The sequence below is a fragment of the Leopardus geoffroyi genome, chromosome A1, assembly GCF_018350155.1.
Source record: "Leopardus geoffroyi isolate Oge1 chromosome A1, O.geoffroyi_Oge1_pat1.0, whole genome shotgun sequence".
NCBI lineage: Eukaryota > Metazoa > Chordata > Mammalia > Carnivora > Felidae > Leopardus > Leopardus geoffroyi.
The window spans coordinates 132,938,593-132,961,001 of NC_059326.1; the positions used below are offsets into that span (position 1 = coordinate 132,938,593).

At 34.9% G+C, this 22,409-nt stretch overlaps 1 protein-coding gene across 8 annotated transcripts in view; it reads left to right on the forward strand.

The window, feature by feature from the left end:
• Positions 1-22,409, forward strand: part of ERBIN (erbb2 interacting protein) — a 130,151-nt gene that overhangs the window by 32,010 nt on the left and 75,732 nt on the right. For all 8 annotated transcript variants that reach the window (XM_045494814.1, XM_045494824.1, XM_045494845.1 and 5 more), the window contains exons 2-4: positions 11,086-11,133; positions 16,156-16,353; positions 19,581-19,698. In XM_045494814.1, the coding sequence (XP_045350770.1) occupies positions 16,165-16,353; positions 19,581-19,698 (307 nt within the window). In that variant the 5' untranslated portion in view covers positions 11,086-11,133; positions 16,156-16,164. The remainder of the gene's footprint in view (positions 1-11,085; positions 11,134-16,155; positions 16,354-19,580; positions 19,699-22,409) is intronic.

Genomic DNA, 22,409 nt, shown 5'->3' on the forward strand with positions numbered 1-22,409 from the left:
CCAATCAGGACTGTAATGAGAAAGCTATTTCTAGGTTCAGAATAAGGTCAAGATTTACTTTACCTACCACAATAAACATTGTGAATATACATTTTTGATACATTTTTCCCCAAGTGTCTTTTTTGTACAGCTTTTATTGACCTATTGAAAATTACAGAACCCACTCTAATGTCAGAAACAATGGAAATTAACTCAAAGACCTCCAGTATTCTTTTTCTGCACAATTTCATTTTCCCAGAGTTTGATTATGAGCCATATTGAGCTGCGTTCTTTCCTCTTTCTTCCTGTGCTTACTCTTTCTGATCATAGAATGATGTAATGTTAGCCTTTCAGAGTTAAGTAAACCAATTCTATTGGGGTATTTGCCTTGTAATATTATTTCTAATTGTGGAACAAAAGACTTTTTTTTTTTTTTTGGTAAAAATAACTAGTCCCTCTTCTTCCATAAATTAATGTTATTTTTCCTAAATTGAGATGGAGGAGAATTCTGAAGATTTTTCTTCTACCATGACCAAGTTTCCTTGACAAAGGAGTGAGTCAGGCTGGATATCTTCCTTGGGACTCTTTTTTTCTATAAATAAAACAGTTTCATCTACCCTGGAAATGCCCTGATATTTCTGCTTCTCATTAGGCTATCAGAGGACAAGAAAACCTTTGGTTCCGTGGTAAGAATAAGAAAAGCCTGAAAAGAAAGGAATCATGCTTTTAAAAAAATAGGGTAGCAGACATCAGTGGAATTAAGGAATCCTTAGTGAACTGAATTCCAGAGATAATGAACCTCTCCTAGGTGAATCAAGAGTACACCAACTTGCCTGCCTGGCTACATGTGCCTGGTATCAGTATAGGTCATGCCATAAATGGAAAGACTGAAGTAATGAGGATAACTCATCAATTTTTGAATGGCCATGTGGACTTTGGAGAAGAAATAAGAATCTGATGGAGCCCCAAAGGCAAAATAAATCATTAAGGCTGATAAATTCTATCTGCCTTGAATTTTGTCTTGAAGCAGCAGTAAAGGAGGGATTGAACGGCTTAGAGAAAGGTATAGTCCTGAAAATTCAATGAGGATATTGACTTGTGGGACTTTGAGTTGTGGAACTCTTGAGTTGTGGGACTCTGCTGGATTTGAATCTAAAGGTAAACTAAATGAAAAAATACCTGGAACTGCATCCCAAATTCTTTATACCACAGATTGACAAGATAAAAAATTTGGCTGTGTTTGGGATAGAGAAGTTGTAAGTTGAACTGATCACAGATGAATTCAATCTAAATAAAGTTGCAGCCAGTTTCAGCTCAAATTGGTTTCTACTAGTAAAATGAATTATCAGTCATCTATCCGGAGAGAAGATTGTAGACTCTCTGGGAAAACAGGAAAACTTAACAAGAAAGTATTGTGCTTAATTCTCAACTTTAGTCTTACGGCATCTAGGATACTATGAAAAATTATGAAACATACAAAGAAACAGGAAAATGTGATTGTATAATTAAGAGAAAATAGTTAACAAAACCAAACTTACAGATGACCCAGTTATTAGAATTAAGAGACAAGGATTTTAAGGCAATTTACAGGATATGAGGGATTGGGTATTTCAGGAGAGTAATGGACAACCTGACAAAGAGCCAAATGCACATTCTAAGAACTGAAAAATGCAGTATCTTAGAAAAAACCTGCTTAAAAAGGCTTACCAGCAAATTTGTAGTAAGAAACAGACTGAAGGAATTGGTTTGTGAATAAATATGAGATTCTGTTTTCTAGTTTTTAAATTTATATAAATAAGAGTTGATAGTGTAAAGCAAAAAATATTATAAGATTTATAATATGTAGAAGTAAAATGTATGGCAATAGCTTAAAATATGGAAGAAAATAAATGTAAGTATAAATATCTTAGATCATATGTGAAGTGGCATAACATTTGAATATGGACTATTTGAATTAAGAGTGCACTCTGTATATTCCTAGAGGAACCAGAAAAAAGTACAACAAAAAGGCCATAAAATGAGATAGAATGGGGGACAATAGCATTATTTGAACTCAGGAAAAAAGAGGAACAAAGAACAAATAGAAAATAGAAATAATCTTAAATTAAGACATATCAGTAATTATATTAAGTATAAATTGTCTAAGCCTGCCATCAAATCATAAAAATTGTCAGATTGGATAAAATAGTAAGACCTAGCTGTATGCTTCATACAAGTGGACACTTTAAATATAAAGACAAACTTGGTTAAAAGTAATAGATGGGAAAAGATAAACCACATTAATATTTACCAAAAGAAAGCTCCTATGGCTATAGTTATACCAAGCAAAATATATTTCAAGGCAAGGATTGTTAGCAGAGAAAAAGAACATCTTTCAATGATAAAAGGATCCATTTATCAAGAAGATAGAACCCTAAACGTATATTCACTCTATATAACAGGGCTTCAAAATACATGAGATAAAAATCGACAGTAATAAAAGGAGAAATAGACTTATTTACACTGATAGAGATTTTAGTACTTTCAATATTTAGTTGGAAAAGAATGCCACAAATTGGTAAGGGTATAGAAGATTTGAACACTACTATCAACCAATTTAACCTAATCAACATTTATAAAGCATTATACCCAAGAGATGCAGAATGTGACTTTCAGGCACACATGAAACACTCACCAAGATAGATTTTTTTTGTGGGGCTGTCTGAAAGCTTCAGAATACTGCAAAGATTAGAAACCCTAGGTTCTCTGACTATAATGGAATTAAATTTGAAATCAGAAACAAAATAAGGTTTAGTAGATCTCCACATATTGAATTAAGATGATTCTGAATAACCCATGGGTAAAATAATAAATCAAATGGAAAAACCAAAAGCATTTTAAATTAAAGCATCAAAATGTATGAAGTACAGCTCAAGAGAATTTGTATCTTTAAATCTTTAAGAAAAAAGTATTAGAATCATTTATTTAATCTTTACCTTGAAGAGACAGAAAAAAGAGACACATTCAAAATGAATAAAAGGCAGAAAACATAGAAAAAAATGAAATGTGTGAAATAGAAAACTTACCTTAAGAAAATGAACAAAGTGCTGGGGCGCTTGGGTGGCTCAGTCAGTTGAGCGTCCGACTTTGGCTCAGGTCATGATCTCACAGTTTGTGGGTTTGAGCCCAGCATCCGGCTCTGCTGACAGCTCAGAGCCTGGAGCCTGCTTTGGATTCTGTGTCTAACCTCTCTCTCTGCCCTTCCCCCACTCATGCTCTGTCTCTCTCTCAAAGATAAACATTGGAAAATTAAAAAAAAGAAAATGAACAAAGTGTAAAGTTTCCTCTTTGAAAAAAACCAATATAGTTGATAAACTTATGAAGATTGATGGCTTAAAAAATCAGCCATTTATGTTCTCTTGAATTTGTGAATCAGCATTGTGGTCTTTTATCCCATGCTGCTTTATAACATCATGTTCTCAGGGCAACATTCAAAGAAGGTAAAAGTAGAAGTTTTAAATCTTCTTGAGGCATAGGTACTGTTATTTGCCTAACAAACTGCCATATAAGCAAGTCACAAGGTCAGTCTGAATTCAAGGAATGGGGAAATGGACTCAGTCTTTGATCTTGGGTGGTATAGAACACTGTGGCCATGTTTCTTAACTTATGTGGTTAAGTAAGAAAACAGTGAAGGGTCTAGATTTTACCTTGTTTACAAGCTAGTATGGTAACCTATCAGAAGACACAAGACCTCTAGATCAGAGACAAATAGTTTATTACTCACTACAAATGCAGGGACCAGGGCATATCTTGTGTCAATTACCTGAGCCTTAATCTTCACATGGCTACACAGTGAGGGTCAGATGATTCCTGTAGGAGCAGTACTGTGCATTGCAGGAGAGGAAGCCCAAATTGGGAAACTCTGATTTTACATAGTACCACTGATGATGAGTCTGGTCCTTTCCTCTGAAAGTAAGAGACAAAAACCTTATCTTTAATCTGGAATTTAAGCAAATCTCAAGAGAGGAAATTGGGCTGTCTTAATGTTGCTAAGCATTATTATCTTAGAATGTTTCTTTATACAAGCATATTTAATTGGCTGTAAATGACATTGCTCAAAGAACCCAGACCATGCAGAAATGTGAGATGTTCAAGGGGAGTTGTGTTTTCCAGCACAGTGCACAATAATTTACTTTCCTCCCATATGCAAAATTTGATCACTCTCTTCTCCAAAAGTTTTATCACATGAGGTTGTCAAGGCTTGCATTCCAGTGTCTTACCATCTAAATAAGGTCTAAGTATATATGAGGCTCTGCTATGCTATTTGTAATTAGAGAAGGGCAAAACAAAAATACAATGAGATACGGCTATGCACCCGACTACGTAGGTTAAAATTAAGAAAGACATAGTATCAAGTGTTGTTGAAAATGTAACCAAAACTCAGGGAGTGTTAAATGATAAAACCACTTTTTTGTAAAACAACTTAAAAAAAAAATACATATAATTAAATAAAGACTATGACCCAGCAATTTTGCTTCCATGTCCTTATCCATGAGAACCAAAGGGTACATTCTTATAATACTTGTACACAAATGCTAAGGCAGTCTTATTCAGGACAGATTGACTTGCCTAGGGTGTTGATGGGAACCAGCTGAGGCGATAGAAGGATTTTTATGTATGTATGTATGTATGTATGTATGTATGTATATAGTTAACTTTTTGACCCCCTTTACCGATTTCTCCCAACCCCCTCCCCCACCTCTGGCAACCACCAATCTGTTTTCTACATATAGGAGGTTTTTTTGTTTGTTTTTATTTGGTTTTAGATTCCACATATAAGAGAGATCAAATGGTATTTGTTTTTCCCTGTCTGACTTATTTAACTTAGCCTAATGTCCTCAAGATCCATCCATCCAAGTTACTGCAAATTGACAAGATCTCACCTCTTTTTTATGGCCGAGTAATATGCATGTATGTGCGCCTGCATGTGCTGCAGTGAACATGGGTGTGAATAAATCTTTATGAGTTAGTGTTTTTGTTTTCTTCAGATAAATACCCGCACATGGAATTGCTGGATCATATGACTGGATCACTTTTTTTTTTTTTTTTTTTTTGAGGGAAATTCATACTGTTTTCTATAGTAGCTGTGCCAGTTTACATTCTCATTAGAAGTACAGAAGGGTTCCCTTTTCTCCAAATCCTTACCAATACTTGTTATTTCTTGTCTTTTTAATAATATCCATTCTAAAAGGTGAGAGGTGATAATCTTATGATGTACAAATAGTTTCTCTGATGATTAGTGATGTTGAACATCTTTTCCTGTATCTGTTGGCCATCTGTATGGTTTTTGTTTGAAAAGCATTTGTTCAGATCTTCTGCCCATTTTTAATTGGATTTTTTTTTGTCATTAAGGTATAGAAGTTCTATATTTTGAATACTAGCCTCTTACCAGGTATATGGCTTGCATATATTTTCTTCTCTTCTATAGGTTACCTTTTCATTCTGTTGATGTTTCTTTTGCTGTGCTAGAGACTTTTTAGTATGATGTAGTCCTACTTATGTTTGCTTTTGTTGATTTTGGTGTCAGATTAAAAAAATCATCACCAAGTCAAGAAGCTTACCTACCTGTGTTTTCTTGTAGGAGTTTTATGGTTTTAGGTCTTATGTTTAAGTCTTTAATACAATTTGAGTTAATTTTTATGTACAATGTTAAGATAGTGGTCAAGTTTCATTCTTTTGCATGTGACTGTCCAGTTTTGTCCCCACTCTCATTTATCGAAGGGACTGTATATTCTTGGCTCCTTTGTTGTAAATTAATTGACTGTGTATGAATGGATATATTTTTGAGTGTTCTGTTCCATTGGTCTCTCTGTTTTTATGGCATTATCATGTTGTTTTAATAACTGTAGCTCTATAGCTTTGTAATATACTTTGAAATCACAAGTATGATGCTGCTAGCTTTGTTCTTTCACAAAATTACTTTGGCTCTTTGGAGTTTGTTTGTTTTCTTGTTTTGTGTGGTATCGTACAAATTTTAGGATTATTCTAATTTTTTGAAAAATGCCATTGGGATTTTGATAGAGATTGCATAGAATCTTTAGATTGCTGGGGCGCCTGGGTGGTTCAGTCAGTTGAGCATCCGACTTCGGCTCAGGTCATGATCTCACGGTCCGTGAGTTCGAGCCCCGCGTCGGGCTCTGTGCTGACAGCTCGGAGCCTGGAGCCTGCTTCGGATTCTGTGTCTCCCTCTCTCTGACCCTCCCCTGTTCATGCTCTGTCTCTCCCTGTTTCAAAAATAAATAAACATTAAAAAAAAAAGAAAAGAATCTTTAGATTGCTTTGGATAGTATGGACATTCTACTCCTACTGATTCTTCTAGTTTATGAGTATGGAATAGCTTTTCATTTATTTGTGTCTTTAATTTCTTTCATTAATGTTTTAGAATTTTCAATATTCAGATCTTTCACCTTCATTAACTTTATTCCTAGGTATTTTATTCTTAGATACAATTGTAAATGGGATTGTTGTCTTTTTTTTTTTTCTGAAAATTTCTTATTAGAAATTCAACTGATTTTTGTATCCTGCAACTTTACTGAATTCACTTAATTAGGTTTAATAGTTTTTTGATGAAGTCTTTAGGGTTTTTGTATGTACTATTATGTCATTTGCAAATAGTGACATTTTTACTTTTTGCTTTCCAGTTTGGATGCCTTTTATTTCTTTTTCTTGCCTGATTGCTGTAGCTAGGACTAGATAGCTTCACTGGTGAATTCTATCAAATATTCAAAGAAGCATTAATACCTATCCTTTTCAAACTCTTCCAGAGAATATAAGGGGAGGGAAGTCTTACAGACTTACTTTATGACGCTTTCGTTGCCTTTATACCAAAACCAGAGAAAGATGCCAAAAGAAAAGAAAATCACAGGGCTATATTCCTGATGAACATAGATGTAAAAATCCTCGAGAAAATATTAGTAAACTGAATTGAACAATACATTAAAAGGATCATACACTATGATCAAATGAGGTTTATTCTAGGGAAGTAAAGATGGGTCAACGTCCATAAATCAGTCCGTGTGATGTATTATATTAACAAAATGAAGGGTAAAAATCATAATGATCATCTTAGTAAATGTGGAAAAAACATTTGACAAAAATTCAACATCCAGTTATGGTAAAAATTGTCAACAAAGTGAGTATAAAAGGAACATACCTCAATATAATAAAGGCCATGTATGACAAGCCCACAGCTGACATTCTACTCGGTGAAAAGCTGAAAATCTTTCTTCTAAGATTAGGAATGAAACAAAGATTCCCACTCTTGCCCCTTTTTTTTTCACCATAGTATTTGATTTTACATCTTCATTGCTGTTGGTTACATGGATGTATACAGTTTCCAGACTATAAGGATCTATTTCATTATGTAAGTAATATGTAGAAATGTAAAAATGGAAATTTTTGCAAATGTGGACCTCTTTAGTAACTTCTATTTGTATATCTACTACTATTATGTATGTAAGATTTTTTTAAAAACATGTTTAGGCTAACCATCATTTGATACGAAAATTGGATTAGTAGTGCTGATATTGAAGAAACTCAGATTTCTACTAGATTAGAATCAGGCCAGTAAAGTTCAGCCATTGATGTTGGTCTTATAGCCATAAGTGAAACTTAGCTATTTGATCAGACTCCTTTCTCATTTCCTGCTGTATGTTGTAGGCATAGCACATTTTATACATTCAGTTATTGATTTTTCCTTCAGGATCAAATGTTCCTAATAGCATTTATACTTTTTTCATTGAATAAGTTTCTTACCTTTCTTTTTTTTTTCTTTCTTATCACTATTTTCATTGTTTACTATTCATGTACTTACCCATAATGAGTTAATAGTGTCCTTTATAAAATTGCCTCAGAACTAAGGACAGGTATACCAAATATAAATTAGCAAACAACTGCGATAGCCATGATTAAACTAAAATGATTTTATACAACCACTAAGTGTCAACTAATAGCTGTGGGCATGCCTGAGGAGCCTTTGTTCTACATTTTAACTTTTGAACTCATTTAGAAAGATTAGTCCAACATTGAAATTTCTGTCAAATCTAGTTAGATATATTGTGTGATCTCTTCAAATGAATAAGAAAATATAATGTACTGTATTTTTAAAAACTTTTATAGTGACTTCACTTTTCAGATTTTACAGTAATCAAGCTAAGAGTTTGTCAAAATAATAGCAGAGAATGGAGAGGGAGAAAAGATGGTGGTTTGAGCGTAGATGAAATAAGATTGAGCATGTATTCATAATTGTTGACAATGTTGGAGAAAAATAAGTACATCTGCACTTTAAAATAAAGAATCTTAAGTTTTATATCTAATCTCCAAAATAAGAATCTCTTGAAAGAAGTTATAATAATCTATATTTTTGAAAAATACCCTATGTGTGTTTTATTTGGCTAGTTATACCATTGCACCCAAGGTCTGTTTTGTTTTCTTTTCTTTTCCTCCTCATGAGCAGTTTCTTTATTGGTGGGAGATCTTGCTATGACAATCTGTGAATTGTTGCCCAAATCTCTTTATAAAAATTTACCAGTGGGCTCTTAAAAAGAAGCTGCCTGAGTGGCTCACTCAGTTAAGTGTCTGTCTCTTGATTTCAGCTCAGGTCATGATCTCATGGTTTGGGAGATGAAGCCCCATATCAGTCTCTGACTGACAACGCAGAGTTTGTTTGGGATTCTTTCTCCCACTCTATCTGCTCACCATCCCCCCCTCCCCCATCTCCTTCTATCTCTCTCTTCTTTCTGTCTCTCTTTCTCTCTCTCAAAATAACATTTTTAAAAAATTTACCAGTGGGCTCTTCTAATTAGATTATTCCAATTGCTTACAAATCAGCTGTTGTGACTCCTGGTTCACATTCTACTCTCACTACTGCTCTATTTTTCTAATGTCCTTTTAGCCAAAGTACCCGAATTATCTGTATTTGTTATGTCAGGTTATCCTTTTTTCTTCATTAACCTCCAACATTATTTTGTTTCCACCACTCCATAATAAATGATCTTGTCAAGATGACCAGTGACTTACTTTAATACACAATGACAGTTCTTTTTTTTTCTTAAAAAAAAAAAAAAAATTTTTTTTTTACATTTATTTGTTTTTGATAGAGACACAGCACAAGTGGGGGAGGGGCAGAGAAAGAAGGAGACACAGAATCTGAAGCAGGCTCCAGGCTCTGAGCTGTGAGCACACAGCCTGACACAGGGCTCGAACTGATGAACTGTGAGATCATGACCTGAGCCGAAGTCGGACACTTAAACGACTGAGCCACCCAGGCGCCCCCACAGTGACAGTTCTTAAATTCTGATTAACATAGTTGATAACTTCTTTCGTCTTTAAACATTTTTTTTTCTCACTTTGCCTTTAGGATATTACTTGGACTCATTGCTTCTCTTCAGTGTCTTCTGCTTGTTCTATCTCTTCTTTCTGATCTCTTATTTTTGTAATATTTCAGGGCTTAATCATTGGCCCTATTCTCTTTTTTGTCTGTGCTCATGCTCTTGATGCTTTCATCTAAATTCATTGCTTTAAATATCATCTGTAGGCAGATGACTTCCAAATTTATATTCTCAGTTTGGATCTGTCCCCACATCTCTGAATGCCCATATTCAGCTGCTTACTAAGGATCCCACTAGGACATCTTTCAGGTATTTTAAACTAACATTTCTAAACACAGATATCTCATCTAGGCTCTCTCCAAACTGCTCTTGCATATAGCGTTATTCTGGTTCAGCTTATTGGCAGTTCTGTTCTACCAGACTGTCACATATGTAGGAGTATGTTGAATGACAAATTTAGTGACCATCTTTGCTTGCTATACACAAAGGTATTTTTTGTAGCATGTGTTACAAGTAGAATTTGTGGTGAAGTTTAAACAACTAAGTAGTACTAAACCATTTAGCACGGGGGAAAATAGCCCAATAAATTTAGGGTGACTCTAAAATTTGGAACATAGGGGCGCCTGGGTGGCGCAGTCGGTTAAGCGTCCGACTTCAGCCAGGTTACCATCTCGCAGTCCGTGAGTTCGAGCCCCGCGTCAGGCTCTGGGCTGATGGCTCAGAGCCTGGAGCCTGCTTCCGATTCTGTGTCTCCCTCTCTCTCTGCCCCTCCCCCGTTCATGCTCTGTCTTTCTCTGTCCCAAAAATAAGTAAACGTTGGAAAAAAAAATAATAAAATAAAATAAAATTTGGAACATAAATTTATGAATATTACCAATTTTTTAATAGAAAGGTTATGATGTATTTTTGTTAATGTTACTGTTTCAAGTTCAGGCTGTTTCGCTTTGTAATGTATTGGCTGTACATGCAGAAAACTTCACAATGGCTTAAGAAAGTGGGGTATTTAGTTTTCTTACATATCAAGACATTCAGAAGTAGGCAGTGGTTTACATTGGTCCAGCTTGTTTTGTCTTTCTACTTTGTCAGGCTTATTAGCTGGTTTCTAATACTCACACTTGTTAACTTATGGTCGTAGGATTATGGTTGCAGCAGTAGACATGTTTACATCTGTCCCAGGATAAGGAAAACAAATGTCTGCCCATAACCAACCTCATTCCATCCCCAAAGCAGACTTCATATGTCACTGATCTCAACTATGTCATCTAACCCCTGTGCACCCTTTTTGGAAGGCTCAGTTGTAGATATTTAGCTGGGTCCATTACCACCATGAGTAAAGTAAAATTTCTGGAAAGGAAGGAATAGAATCTGATTAGCATTTAGCATTGTATGCCTCCCAAAACAATAAAAAACTACTAAATTTAAATAAAACAAATTAGAATTTGTTTTGCTTAGAAAAAAATTATTATTTCTCAGTAGGTTCAAATAAATGGGATTTTAATGGTAGATAGGCATTTGGTATTTGATATACGTAAGGGCTCGCCATAGTTGACAAATGTATTAAAAACCAGTGGTTAAGAAGCTACTTTTGTATTTAGAAGATAGCAAATTTGTTTACACTGGTGAATTTTTGATAATTTTAACTTACATTTTGAGGCAAATAAATTAGAAGAGATGATCTTTAAAATCATAAAGATCTATTTTTATTGTTAATTTTGTTTCTTTCTTTTCGTTTCCATAGAATGTTGGCTCAATTAAGAAACATCAGGGAGAGAACTTCAACCCAGTGGTAAGTAGCTTTAATTTCTTTTGTTAGTCTTATTCTTTTGTTTGTATTATTATTATGACTTTTTTCTTGGTTGGCTTCTCTTTCTGCATTTGATTAGAATGTTTTTTATGTGTCCCAGGTTAAGTCTGGTTTATAAAGTGGCTCTTGCTTACCATTACATTAAAATTCTTATGAACATTCCCCAAGTTGATCACTTCCTTTTCAAACCTGACCAGGCTTTCTTCCTTTGGTTTACTTCCTAGTAGTATTGTGTAAGGGAGGATCTCTTTGGTTGTTAGTATTCATTTATTTCTTTCATATGGTATTTTACTCCTGTGCCCTCAATGATTAAGGTCCCTTTCCTTTCTTAACAATTAGCAGTTTTAGTCTGCTAAATTAGGGTCCATTTTTGTATTGGCTTGAGGCCCCCTGAATTTAATCTAAGGTCTAAACTGCTTTCTTTGTAGCCTCTGTCAACAAGAGGATTTTACTTAAGATGTAACCTTTTTCCTAAAGCATCTGATCTTCGTTTTTTTTTAATAGCTTTTAAAATTTATTAAATATAAAATAGTTTATAAAATTTATTTTTAAAATAGTTTTAAAAATTTATTAATTTTGCGAGAGTCAGAGATAGCGTGAGTAGGGGAGGGGCAGAGAGAGAAAATCCCAAGCAGGCTCCGCGCTACCAGCACAGAGCCCAATGTGGGGCTCAAACTCACTAACTGAGATCATGAAGTGAGCGGAAACTTAAGAGTTGGAGCCTTAACTAACTGAGTCACCCAGGTGCCCCTAATCTTCCTTTTCTGAATTCATTTTCTCTTCTGATATGTTTTAGAATTTCTGACTATCTGTCTGCAACATGATCTATGGTTAGCACTACAGAAGAACGTTGGATGTTGTTTTACCTTCGTTAACCTTTACGCTGGGGGTGCCTGAATGGCTCATTCGGTTGAACATCTGACTCTCGATTTTGACTCAGGTCATAATCTCTGGATGGTGAGATCAAGCCCCACTTTGGACTCAGTGCTGAATGTGGAGCCTGCTTGGGATTCTTTCTCTCCCTCTCTTTGCCCCTCCCTATCTCGTGTACACAAGCTGGTGCTCTCTCTCTCAAAATAAATAAGCAATAAAAAGAACACATTCTGTCTTGTAAATTGTCTTATGCTTCAAGTGTGCTGCACGCATGACAACATCTCAAATAAATATGTTCTTTTAAGTTACATATATTTGGTAGTAAACATTTCATGCCCAGTTATAGTCCCAAATCCATTATGATTTCTGGGATTTTTAGGCCCTATCTTCCAAGTTTTGGGGTACTATCGTATTATATAAATAAAAGCATACAGTAGTTATAATACGGTGAACCAGAGCAGTAGTTTCAAACATTGAACCAACATTGCCCCATCAAACTTTCTGCACTAATAGAAATGTTCTCAATCTTCTTTTACTGAGTACAGTATCCACTAGCCACATGTGGCTGTTGAACTTTTAAAATGTGCGTAGTGTGACTGATAAAAGAGAATTTTAATTTGATTTGATTTAACTTGAATGTTAAGGTTAAAATGGCTATGTGTCCAGTGGCTACCATATTGGAAAGAGCAGATTGAATTCCCCATTGTTCTTAAGTGTCGTCTTAACTCATTATCAGTTGAAATCTTAGAATCCCTGCAGCACGAAATTTCATATTCATTTTTGGAATCTTTTAGTTTTGCTATCCCATAAACACACAAGTATAAGCTAAATTCCCCTTTAGCAATGAAATTCTCATTAGGTCAATAAAACTGCTTATTCTTGGCAGTAAAACACACCTTCATATAAACATAGATTATTAATAAGCATTCAGCAAACTTTTCTGGATATTTCTTTGTTGACAAAGTTTTTTTTGTATTGAAGTATAATGGACATGTAACATTATATTCATTTCAGGTGTACAACATGATTCATTATATGTATATATTGCTAAATGTCCACCACAATAAATCTAATTAATTAACATTCATTACCATATGTAGTTAACAAATTTTTTCTTACAATGAGAAATTTTTTTTAGAATTTTTTTTAAGTTTATTATTTCTGAGAGAGTGAGAGAGAGAGAGGGAGAGGGAGAAAGAAAGAGAGAGAGAGAGAGAGAGAGAGAGTGCACAAGCAGGATGGGGCAGAAAGAGAGGGAGACACAGAATCCAAAGCAGGCTCCAGGCTCTGAGCTATCAGCATAGAGCTCAAAGAGGGGCTCCAACCCACAGACTGTGAGTTCATGACCTAAGCCGAAGTTGGATGCCTGATTGTGCTACCCAGGCACCCCTCCATGAGAACTTTTAAGATCTCTCTCAGCAGTTTTCAAATATGCAGTACAGTATTATTATTAATTACAGTCACCATGCTGTATGTTATATTCCCATGAGACAAAGATACTATGTAGTAGAAACTTTTGTTTAACACCATAGTGTAGGGGAGGAAAAATTTTTCTTTGACCCTTTTAGGGTCTTTGGCTGGATGTAAAAAGTAAACTTACAAAGACAGATTAACAGGAGAAAGCATGCAAATTTATTTAATGCAAGTGTTTTAATTTTTTTTAATGTTTATTGTATTTTTGAGAGAGAAAGAGAGAGATAGCATGAGTGGGGGAATGGCACAGAGAGAGAGAGGGAGACACAGATTCTGAAACAGGCTCCAGGCTCTGAGCTGTCAGCACAGAGCCCGACATGGGGCTTGAACTCACTTGGCTAGGTCATGACCTGAACCAAAAGTCAGATGCTTAACTGACTGAGCCACCCGGGTGCCCCTATTTAATGCAAGTTTTAAGTGGCACAGGAGCCTTCATAACGAGTAAGGACGACCTAAAGAAACCATTAAAACTTAATATTTTTATACTACATTTGTTGAAGAGTGTAGAGTTGTGTAGAAGCATAATAGGTCAGAGTATGAGGTTAAGTGTAGTAAAGTGGGGGAAATTTAGTAAAGCCCGTTTTTTAGGACTTTTCTCCATTCTTCATAGATGGGGCTGCTATTTTCCTCCAGGTATAAGGAAGGCCCCTGTCACATAAGGATTTTATGATCTGTTTCAGGAGAGAAGTTTAAGGGTAAGCGAGCATGACCTTCCTGCTTCTGCTGTTTTCTCAGACTCTTTAAGTGTAAAATATTCAGTATGTCAAGGTGCCATACCTTGGAGTGTTGTGTTCTGAGCTCCATCAGTATTTTGTTTTTGTAAACTATGAAGAAGTGCGTAATAAAGTCCTATTGATATTTTAATCATTTCGAGAAACTGAGTTCAAGTGTATCATTATATATTGAGAAGCAGTCTAATGTAATAAGAGCACAGAATCAGTTTTATTATGGAAAAATAGGGATTATAGTATATGTGTTGGAAAGGTATAGCAGGTTGAAATGAGAATATACATATATTTTACCTAAAGAACTTAGCACAGTGCCTGGCATATAAATTGACTAAGAGTAGTCATATTTTTTAAAAGATTGCAGGTGGAATACTTATTGTTGTAAAACATTTTAAGAATATCATATAATTTGAAATAGAACTGTTAGAAGCAGTGCCTTGCCGAGCCATATTGAAACCTGAGGCAATGGGGCGCCTGGGTGGCGCAGTCGGTTAAGCGTCCGACTTCAGCCAGGTCACGATCTCGCGGTCCGCGAGTTCGAGCCCCGCGTCGGGCTCTGGGCTGATGGCTCAGAGCCTGGAGCCTGCTTACGATTCTGTGTTTCCCTCTCTCTCTGCCCCTCCCCCGTTCATGCTCTGTCTCTCTCTGTCCCAAAAATAAATAAACGTTGAAAAAAAAAAAAAAAAAAAAAGAAACCTGAGGCAAAATAGGGGTGTCTGGGTGGCTCAGTTGGTTAAGCATCTGATTTCAGCTCAGGTCATGATCTTACGGTTCATGGATTCGAGCCCCGACTGGGGCTCTGTGCTGAGCTCAGAGCCTGGAGCCTACTTTGGATTCTGTGTTACCCTCTGCCCCTCCTCTGCTTGCACTCTGTCTTTCTCTCTCAAAAATAAATAAACATTAAAAAAAATAAAAAATAAAAAAACCTGAGCCAAAATAAAAAAGTTCATAATACCAATCCTGTGTTTATTTTAAAAATAGTCATTTTGTTCATAAACAGATCATTTTTCAGTGATTTTAATTAAATAATACATTAAAATTTTTAATTTGATTACTGCATTGTTTTGGTGCTTCTTATATTTTGTGCTTGAGGTAATTGCTTCACTGGTTTCAACCTAGTCTTGGCCCTGGTTGGAAGTGATCTATTACTCTAATAGTCATCTGTTCAAAGCAAGAATTTATCATTTTACAAAGAATTGATTACTGATTGGCAGTCTTATTTATTGAAGTAGGTTTTCTTTGGTAATATAATCTTAGACCAGTTGGAATTAACCTATGTGTACACACTGTATTTTTAATAAAATTAGCCTAGAAAATTTTCACTAATTCAGAATTAAACCTTTCCCCCATTTAGTTTGAAACAATGAGATTGGTATACCCTTTAATGAAGCCAGTTTATTCTCTAATGTGTATCCTTACACAAATATAAGACTTTTAAGTTCTTTAGAAAAATTAAAAGGCCAATATTTAATTGGAACAAAATAAACTTGGCATGTACTGGAATTTTGATGTGGAAGATCAAAACTCAGAACTTCCTACTTCCTACTCAAAACTGCATAGAGTCAAATTCTTAATTAAAAAATAGCTCTTACCCGGAAATTAAGGAAATCTTTTTGTTGTATTAGGATTTTTCTAGTTGAGTATAAGCAAGACTCGTCAAGCATGGTTCTTACAGAAGCATATAAGTGGTTATTTAACAGGTCATTTTTTTAAAGTAGGGAAGTACTTGAGTTCATTTGAAATTCAGTATATAAATATATATAAATTTAGATAGTAAAACAATGTTAAATATATTCCATTGGATGTGTGTAAAGGAGAAGATACTTATCTTTGATATATAAATTGTGATAAATGAATTGGAATTATTTGTTTTGAAAAATTGTTGGCTATAATATGTATAACTAAATTTATTTTTATTTGAATATTGCAGTGTCTAAAAATGACTACAAAACGAAGTTTGTTTGTGCGGTTGGTACCATGTCGGTGTCTACGAGGGGAAGAGGAGACTGTAACTACCCTTGATTATTCTCATTGCAGTTTGGAACAGGTTCCCAAAGAGATTTTTACTTTTGAGAAAACTTTGGAGGAACTCTATTTAGATGCTAATCAGATTGAAGAGCTTCCAAAGGTATGTTAATACTATCTTTTAAGAATTACCTTTGGTTTGGGGTGCCTGGGTGGCTCAGTTGGTCAAGTGCATGACTTCAGGTCAGATCATGATCTCACAGTTCCTGGCTTCAAGCCCCACAACCGGCTCTGTGTGCTGACAGCTCAGAGCCTGGAGCCTGCTTCAGATTCTGTGTCTCCTTCTCTCTCTGCCCCTCCCCTACTCGCACTCTGTCTCTCTCTCAAAAATAAACATTAAAAAAAATTTTTAAAAAAGAATTGCCTGTGGTTATTTTTATGCATAGAGATATAATATTCCCAGTGTTGCCATAATGCTGCCAATATATATGTGTTTCCATTGTTTTCTTTGTTTCTTATCTTTTTTTCTGGTTTAATTTTATCTTAGGGTATGCAACACAATTAAGAATTTTGTAAAATAGAATTTTAAACTTTGTGTCTTCAAGCCAGTTGCTTGAATATTTAAGTAAATAATTAAAATTTTATGTTTAATTTCAGTTTTTTATAGCCAGCGAGATAGAGTAAGACTATACAGTTTTGGCAGCCAGTAGATTTAGCTGGACAAATCATTAAAATTAATGTTTTCTTTTTGTAGTTTTTATCAGACATTGGTCTATACTATTGCGATTGAGAATAAATTGTCCTTTTGGTTGTCATATAATATTTTTTGTTATTAAGCAGTTTTTTAGGCGTATTATTCCTTTTGCGACTTAATTTTTTTTTTTTAAGTTTATTTATTTTGCGAGGAAAATATGGATGGGGTGGGGAAGGGAAGGAAGAGAGAGAATCCCAAACAGGCTTCATACTATCAGCGCAAGCCAATCTCACAAATGGAGATCATGACCTGATCTGAAATAAATGGAAGGAAAAATAAGATAAAAACAGAGACGGAGGCAAACCATAAGAGACACTTAAATACAGAGAACAAACTGAGGGTTGCTTGTGGGGTGTTGGATGGGGGGATGGGCTAAATGGGTGATGGGCATTAAGGAGGACATTTGTTGGGATGAGCACTGGGGGTTGTATGTAAGTGACAAATCATTAAATTCTACTCCAGAAGCCATTATTACACTCTATGTTAACTAACTTATATTTAAAAAAAAAAAAAAAGAGTCGGATGTATAGCCAACTGCAATAGATTTAATTGTTAGAATGTTTTACCACCCAAACAGTAGTGTTTATCACAACTGTGTAGAGAGGCACTGATGGTTCATAAATATGTGTGGCATTTCCAAAAAGCAAACTATGATTTGCACTGGCAGATTTAGAAGATAAAAATAGGAGACACCCAGTGAAATTATAATTTTTTTTATTACGTTTCTTTATTTTTGAGAGGCAGAGAGAGACAGAGCATGAGTGGGGGGAGGGGCAGAGAGAGAGGGAGACACAGAATCTGAAGCAGGCTCCAGACTCTGAGCCGTCAGCCCAGAGCCCGACACAGGGCTCCAACCCACAAACCGTGAGATCATGACCTGAGCTGAAGTAGGACACTCAACCGACTGAGCCACCCAGGCACCCCTGAAATTATAATTTTTAGATGAATGGTGAATAATTTTTTAATGTAAGTGTTTTATGCAATAAATAGGACATGCTTCTACTAAAAATTATTATTTCCTGAAGTTCGAATTTCATCTGGCAACCCTAACTTGAAATAGAATAGAAAGTAGAGTGTGTTGCATGTGTCCATTGATGCATGAAATATTTGTGTTAAATGTCTCTGTGTGTACATACTGGATGGCAGTCCTTTGAAAAAGGCTTTTCTTTCGGTGGCCACTAGTAAAAATATTTTGAAAGCTAGTGCCATCCAAGCTTGTCTTATAAAGAAATCTGTGTATGGCTAAGGATAAAATATTAAAGATTGCAGTTGTATGTTTATAAATTACTTCCCTAGGTTGTAATAAGGTGCTTTGTAAATTATTTTTTCCTTATATAGTTCTTTAGAAAATAATTTATCTTCCTTTTGTTATTTTGGAAAACTTGAAAATCTAAGAGTAGTCTCTTTCTGTAATAAGTACTAGTAGGGTCTCAGTCTGAGGATTGAGGGGAAAAGAGAGGCTTGCTATGAAAGTGCAAATAACTGAACCACTTAAGCATAACTTACCATTTTTAGAAGAATGCTCTTCTCAAATAGGGCTTATTCAGTGCCATCCTGATTAACAGTTTTTTGTTTGTTTTTCTAAACACTTTAACATTTTAAGAACAGTTGTAGGTTCACAGCAAAATCGAGATTTCTCATATACCTACACTGTTCCCACACATGCATAGCCTCCACCATTGTCAACATACTCTAGCAGAGTGGTGCTTACATTAAAATTGATGAACCTATGTTGAAAAATTATGATCACCCACAGTCCATAGTTTGCAGTATGGTTATACATTTATGGGTTTGGACAAATGTATAATGAAATGTTTCCATGATTGTGGTATCATACAGAGTATTTTCATTGCCCTAAAAATTCTCTGTGCTCCATATAGTCTCTAGTTTTTAGGTATGGAAGTTAGAAGTGACCCATTTACCTACACTTCTGGTTGAATGTATTTTACTTAAAATATATTTTATTTAAATAAATATATTGTATTTTAATGTATTATTGTGATTTTAGCATAATAGGATATTTGTTCCCTTATTTTTTTGTTTTCCCAAATCAGAACGTGTTTTTGTTTTTTAGCTTTGTTTGTTTGTTTTTGTTTTTATGAGACAGGGAAAGAGAGAATTACAAGCAGGCTCCATGCTGTCAGCACAGGGCCCAACTTGGGGCTCGATCTCACAAACCATGAGATCATAACCTGAGCTGAAATCAAAAGTTAGGTGCTTAACCGACCGAACCACGCAAGTCCCCCTATTTTGAATCATTTTAAATCCATTGTACTTATTTGGATTTAATTTTTATAAACTTTCCTTTTGGAATAAGGATGTTTGAAATACAAGTTTCAAACTTTAGCTTATTTAATAGCCACTTATTCTTTACTACTTTAACCAAGAATACAGCCATATAATTGTTCTTATTAAGTGCATTTTGCTTAGGGCTGAAGTGTGAATATGTAAATGATTGAGTAGTTCAGTTGTGTTCAGATCTATAATAGCAGGAAACAATTAGAGATCTTTCTTGGTATTTATGTAGATACAATTCATTCAGTTTTAGTTACACTAATATTTTTTTTGTATAAATGTTAATAAAATATTTAAGGAAACTTAAATAATCAAAAACTTTTCTTTCCTTGTTTCACTAGCAACTTTTTAACTGTCAGTCTCTACATAAACTGAGTTTGCCAGACAATGATTTAACAACGTTACCAGCATCTATTGCAAATCTCATTAATCTCAGGGAACTGGATGTCAGCAAGAATGGTAAGATTTTTCCCCCCCTGACTTATGTGGGAACACGTTATTTTGTTAAGATTTCTATTGTGTGTTAACAAACAAAAATATAAAATTTAAAAGTATTATTGTATTAGCTTCTATATATGTATATATAATTTACATATATGGTAGCTTAAAGCACTATGGAGAATAAATGTAAAAAATTTTAAATGACTTTTTAATTAAAATGTTATGGATACATGCATATACATATTTATATATCTTTACCTTTATATATTTATAAATATTCACTGTCCTTTTGTTTGTAATGATGAGAAACTACTAACAACTGTAGTGTTCATTGTTCATGACACTGTTTGGTACATAGAGTGGAATCTAATGTAGCTCTATCAATACGGACATGAAATATTTACGGTATAGTCTTAACTGTTTAAAAAAATGTTGTGCAACATTAGAAATGAATTGAACATCTTTTTTTTTTTTTTTCAACATTTATTTATTTTTGGGACAGAGAGAAAGAGCATGAATGGGGGAGGGGCAGAGAGAGAGGGAGACACACAGAATCGGAAACAGGCTCCAGGCTCTGAGCCATCAGCCCAGAGCCTGACGCGGGGCTCAAACTCAGGGACCGCGAGATCGTGACCTGGCTGAAGTCGGACGCTTAACCGACTGTGCCACCCAGGCGCCCCGAATTGAACATCTTTAAATCTTTATTGAGAGACCAGTTTTTGCCAAGTACTTTATTAGGACCTAGGATTACATTTAATGATGAGAAATAAAAGGACATGGTGACTGTTCTCCTGCTGCATACAGTTTTGGTTTAGTACGTTTAGTTTGATATAGACTGAAAACATCGGGGAAAATACATTCCAAAATGTTAAGTGCTTATCTTGTCTGAGAGAGACAAGTAGATACTTGAAAATTTTAGAATGAGCATGTATTTATTACATAATTACAAAAACAAATCACAAGACAGTAAATGCTAAATGGTCTGTCAAAAGATAAGACTTCAACGAACACTAAATACCAAGTCATATTCATATAATTCTTTGTAACATTTGGAGAAAATCTTTATAAACGAGGTCCAAAAGTTAGTGCAGTAGCACCAGTAAATGCCTAGCAATCCTATTCCATAGCTCTTGGTTGCAGAGTTACTTTTTGTCTTGATGATATGAATATCCAGGAGTAATCCTTCCAACATATCAATTCCACGTTTTAGGACTCATTATGAAAACCACATTAGGACCGATTAAAAAGATCATCCTCTTTTCACAATTAACAGTTAACTTGGAATTAATTAACGATGGTGTCTACCCATTGCCATAAAAAAAATACTTAAAAGTCAATAAATACATTTACTGCATGCCTTGATATGCTAAGCCCTAATTATCTAGTGCTCATCCCAAAAAATGCTCTCTTCAATACCCATCACCCACCCTCCCCTCCCTCCCACCCCCCCATGAACCCTCAGTTCTCAGTTTTTAAGAGTCTCTTATGCTTTGACTCTCTCCCACTCTAACCTCTTTTTTTTTTTCTTCCCCTCCCCCATGGGTTTCTGTTAAGTTTCTCATGATCCACATAAACAAGTTTTAATTTTTAAGATTGTTATTGAATCATTTAACTTTATGGTTAAATTTTTCTGTTATATGAAAAAAAATCTGTGTTTAAAAAAATTTTTTTTTTTAAATGTTTATTTATTTTTGAGAGAGACAGAGACAGGATGTGAGTGGGTTAGGGGCAGAGAGAGAGGGAGACAAAGAATCCGAAGCAGGCTCCAGGGTCTGAGCTGTCAGCACAGAGCCCGACGCAGGCCTCAAACTCACGAGCTGTGAGATCATGACCTGAGCCGAAGTCGGACACTCAACTGGCTGAGCCACCCAGGTGCCTCAAAAAAATATGTTTTAAATAAAAATTTAGAATTTTTCCTTTAGATTGGATTCATTTATATCCTGTTTTTCTTCAATTTATTTCAAAAATTTCGTAGTCAAAATAAAAGCCTATGTAAGAATTGACAGAACGCTCATGGTTTCACCCACCATTAGCATTTTGCCATATTTGCTTTCTTTCTTTTTTAAAAATACGAATTTTTGAATTTAATGTTCAAGGAAAAGATATATTGTTGCTTATATAAAATTTCTTTTTAGTAAACTTACTTAACATTTTAGGTTGCAGACATGAACTTTACCATTAAATACTGGAAGTAGCATTTCTCAAGAACTTGGAAATCCTTACATATAACCATAATATCATTATCACTTTCAAGAAATTTGACATTACATTTTCCCTCTTGCCTAAAAATGCCCCTTTTAGCTATTTCCTCCCCCACCTCCAAAGTTAAAGATCACATAGCGTTCAGTTGTGTCTCTTTGATCTTTTAAAATCAGGAATAGTTTGCCCATCTTTTTGTGTTTTTCATGACGTTGCCATTTTGAAGAGTTTAGGTCAGTTGGTTTTTAATTTGTGTGACTTTTCCCATCATGGTTATATTTAGGTTAAATAGATTTCCTCAGCTTGAAACTTCTCTTTAAGGGCAGTTTGAAATTAGTTTCAATTCCTGGTGCTTAGTAGAATGACAAGTATTGCCTGATAAATTTCAAAGTAAATGAACTTAATCCATTGCTTTTGTAGCTCTCCATATGCTGGTAGTTAAGTCAGCTCCATAGTATTCTAGAATTGTGACAGTAGAAGTCATTAAATGTAACCTCCATCCTAAAGGGCTATGTTTTCTACTTTTTGAT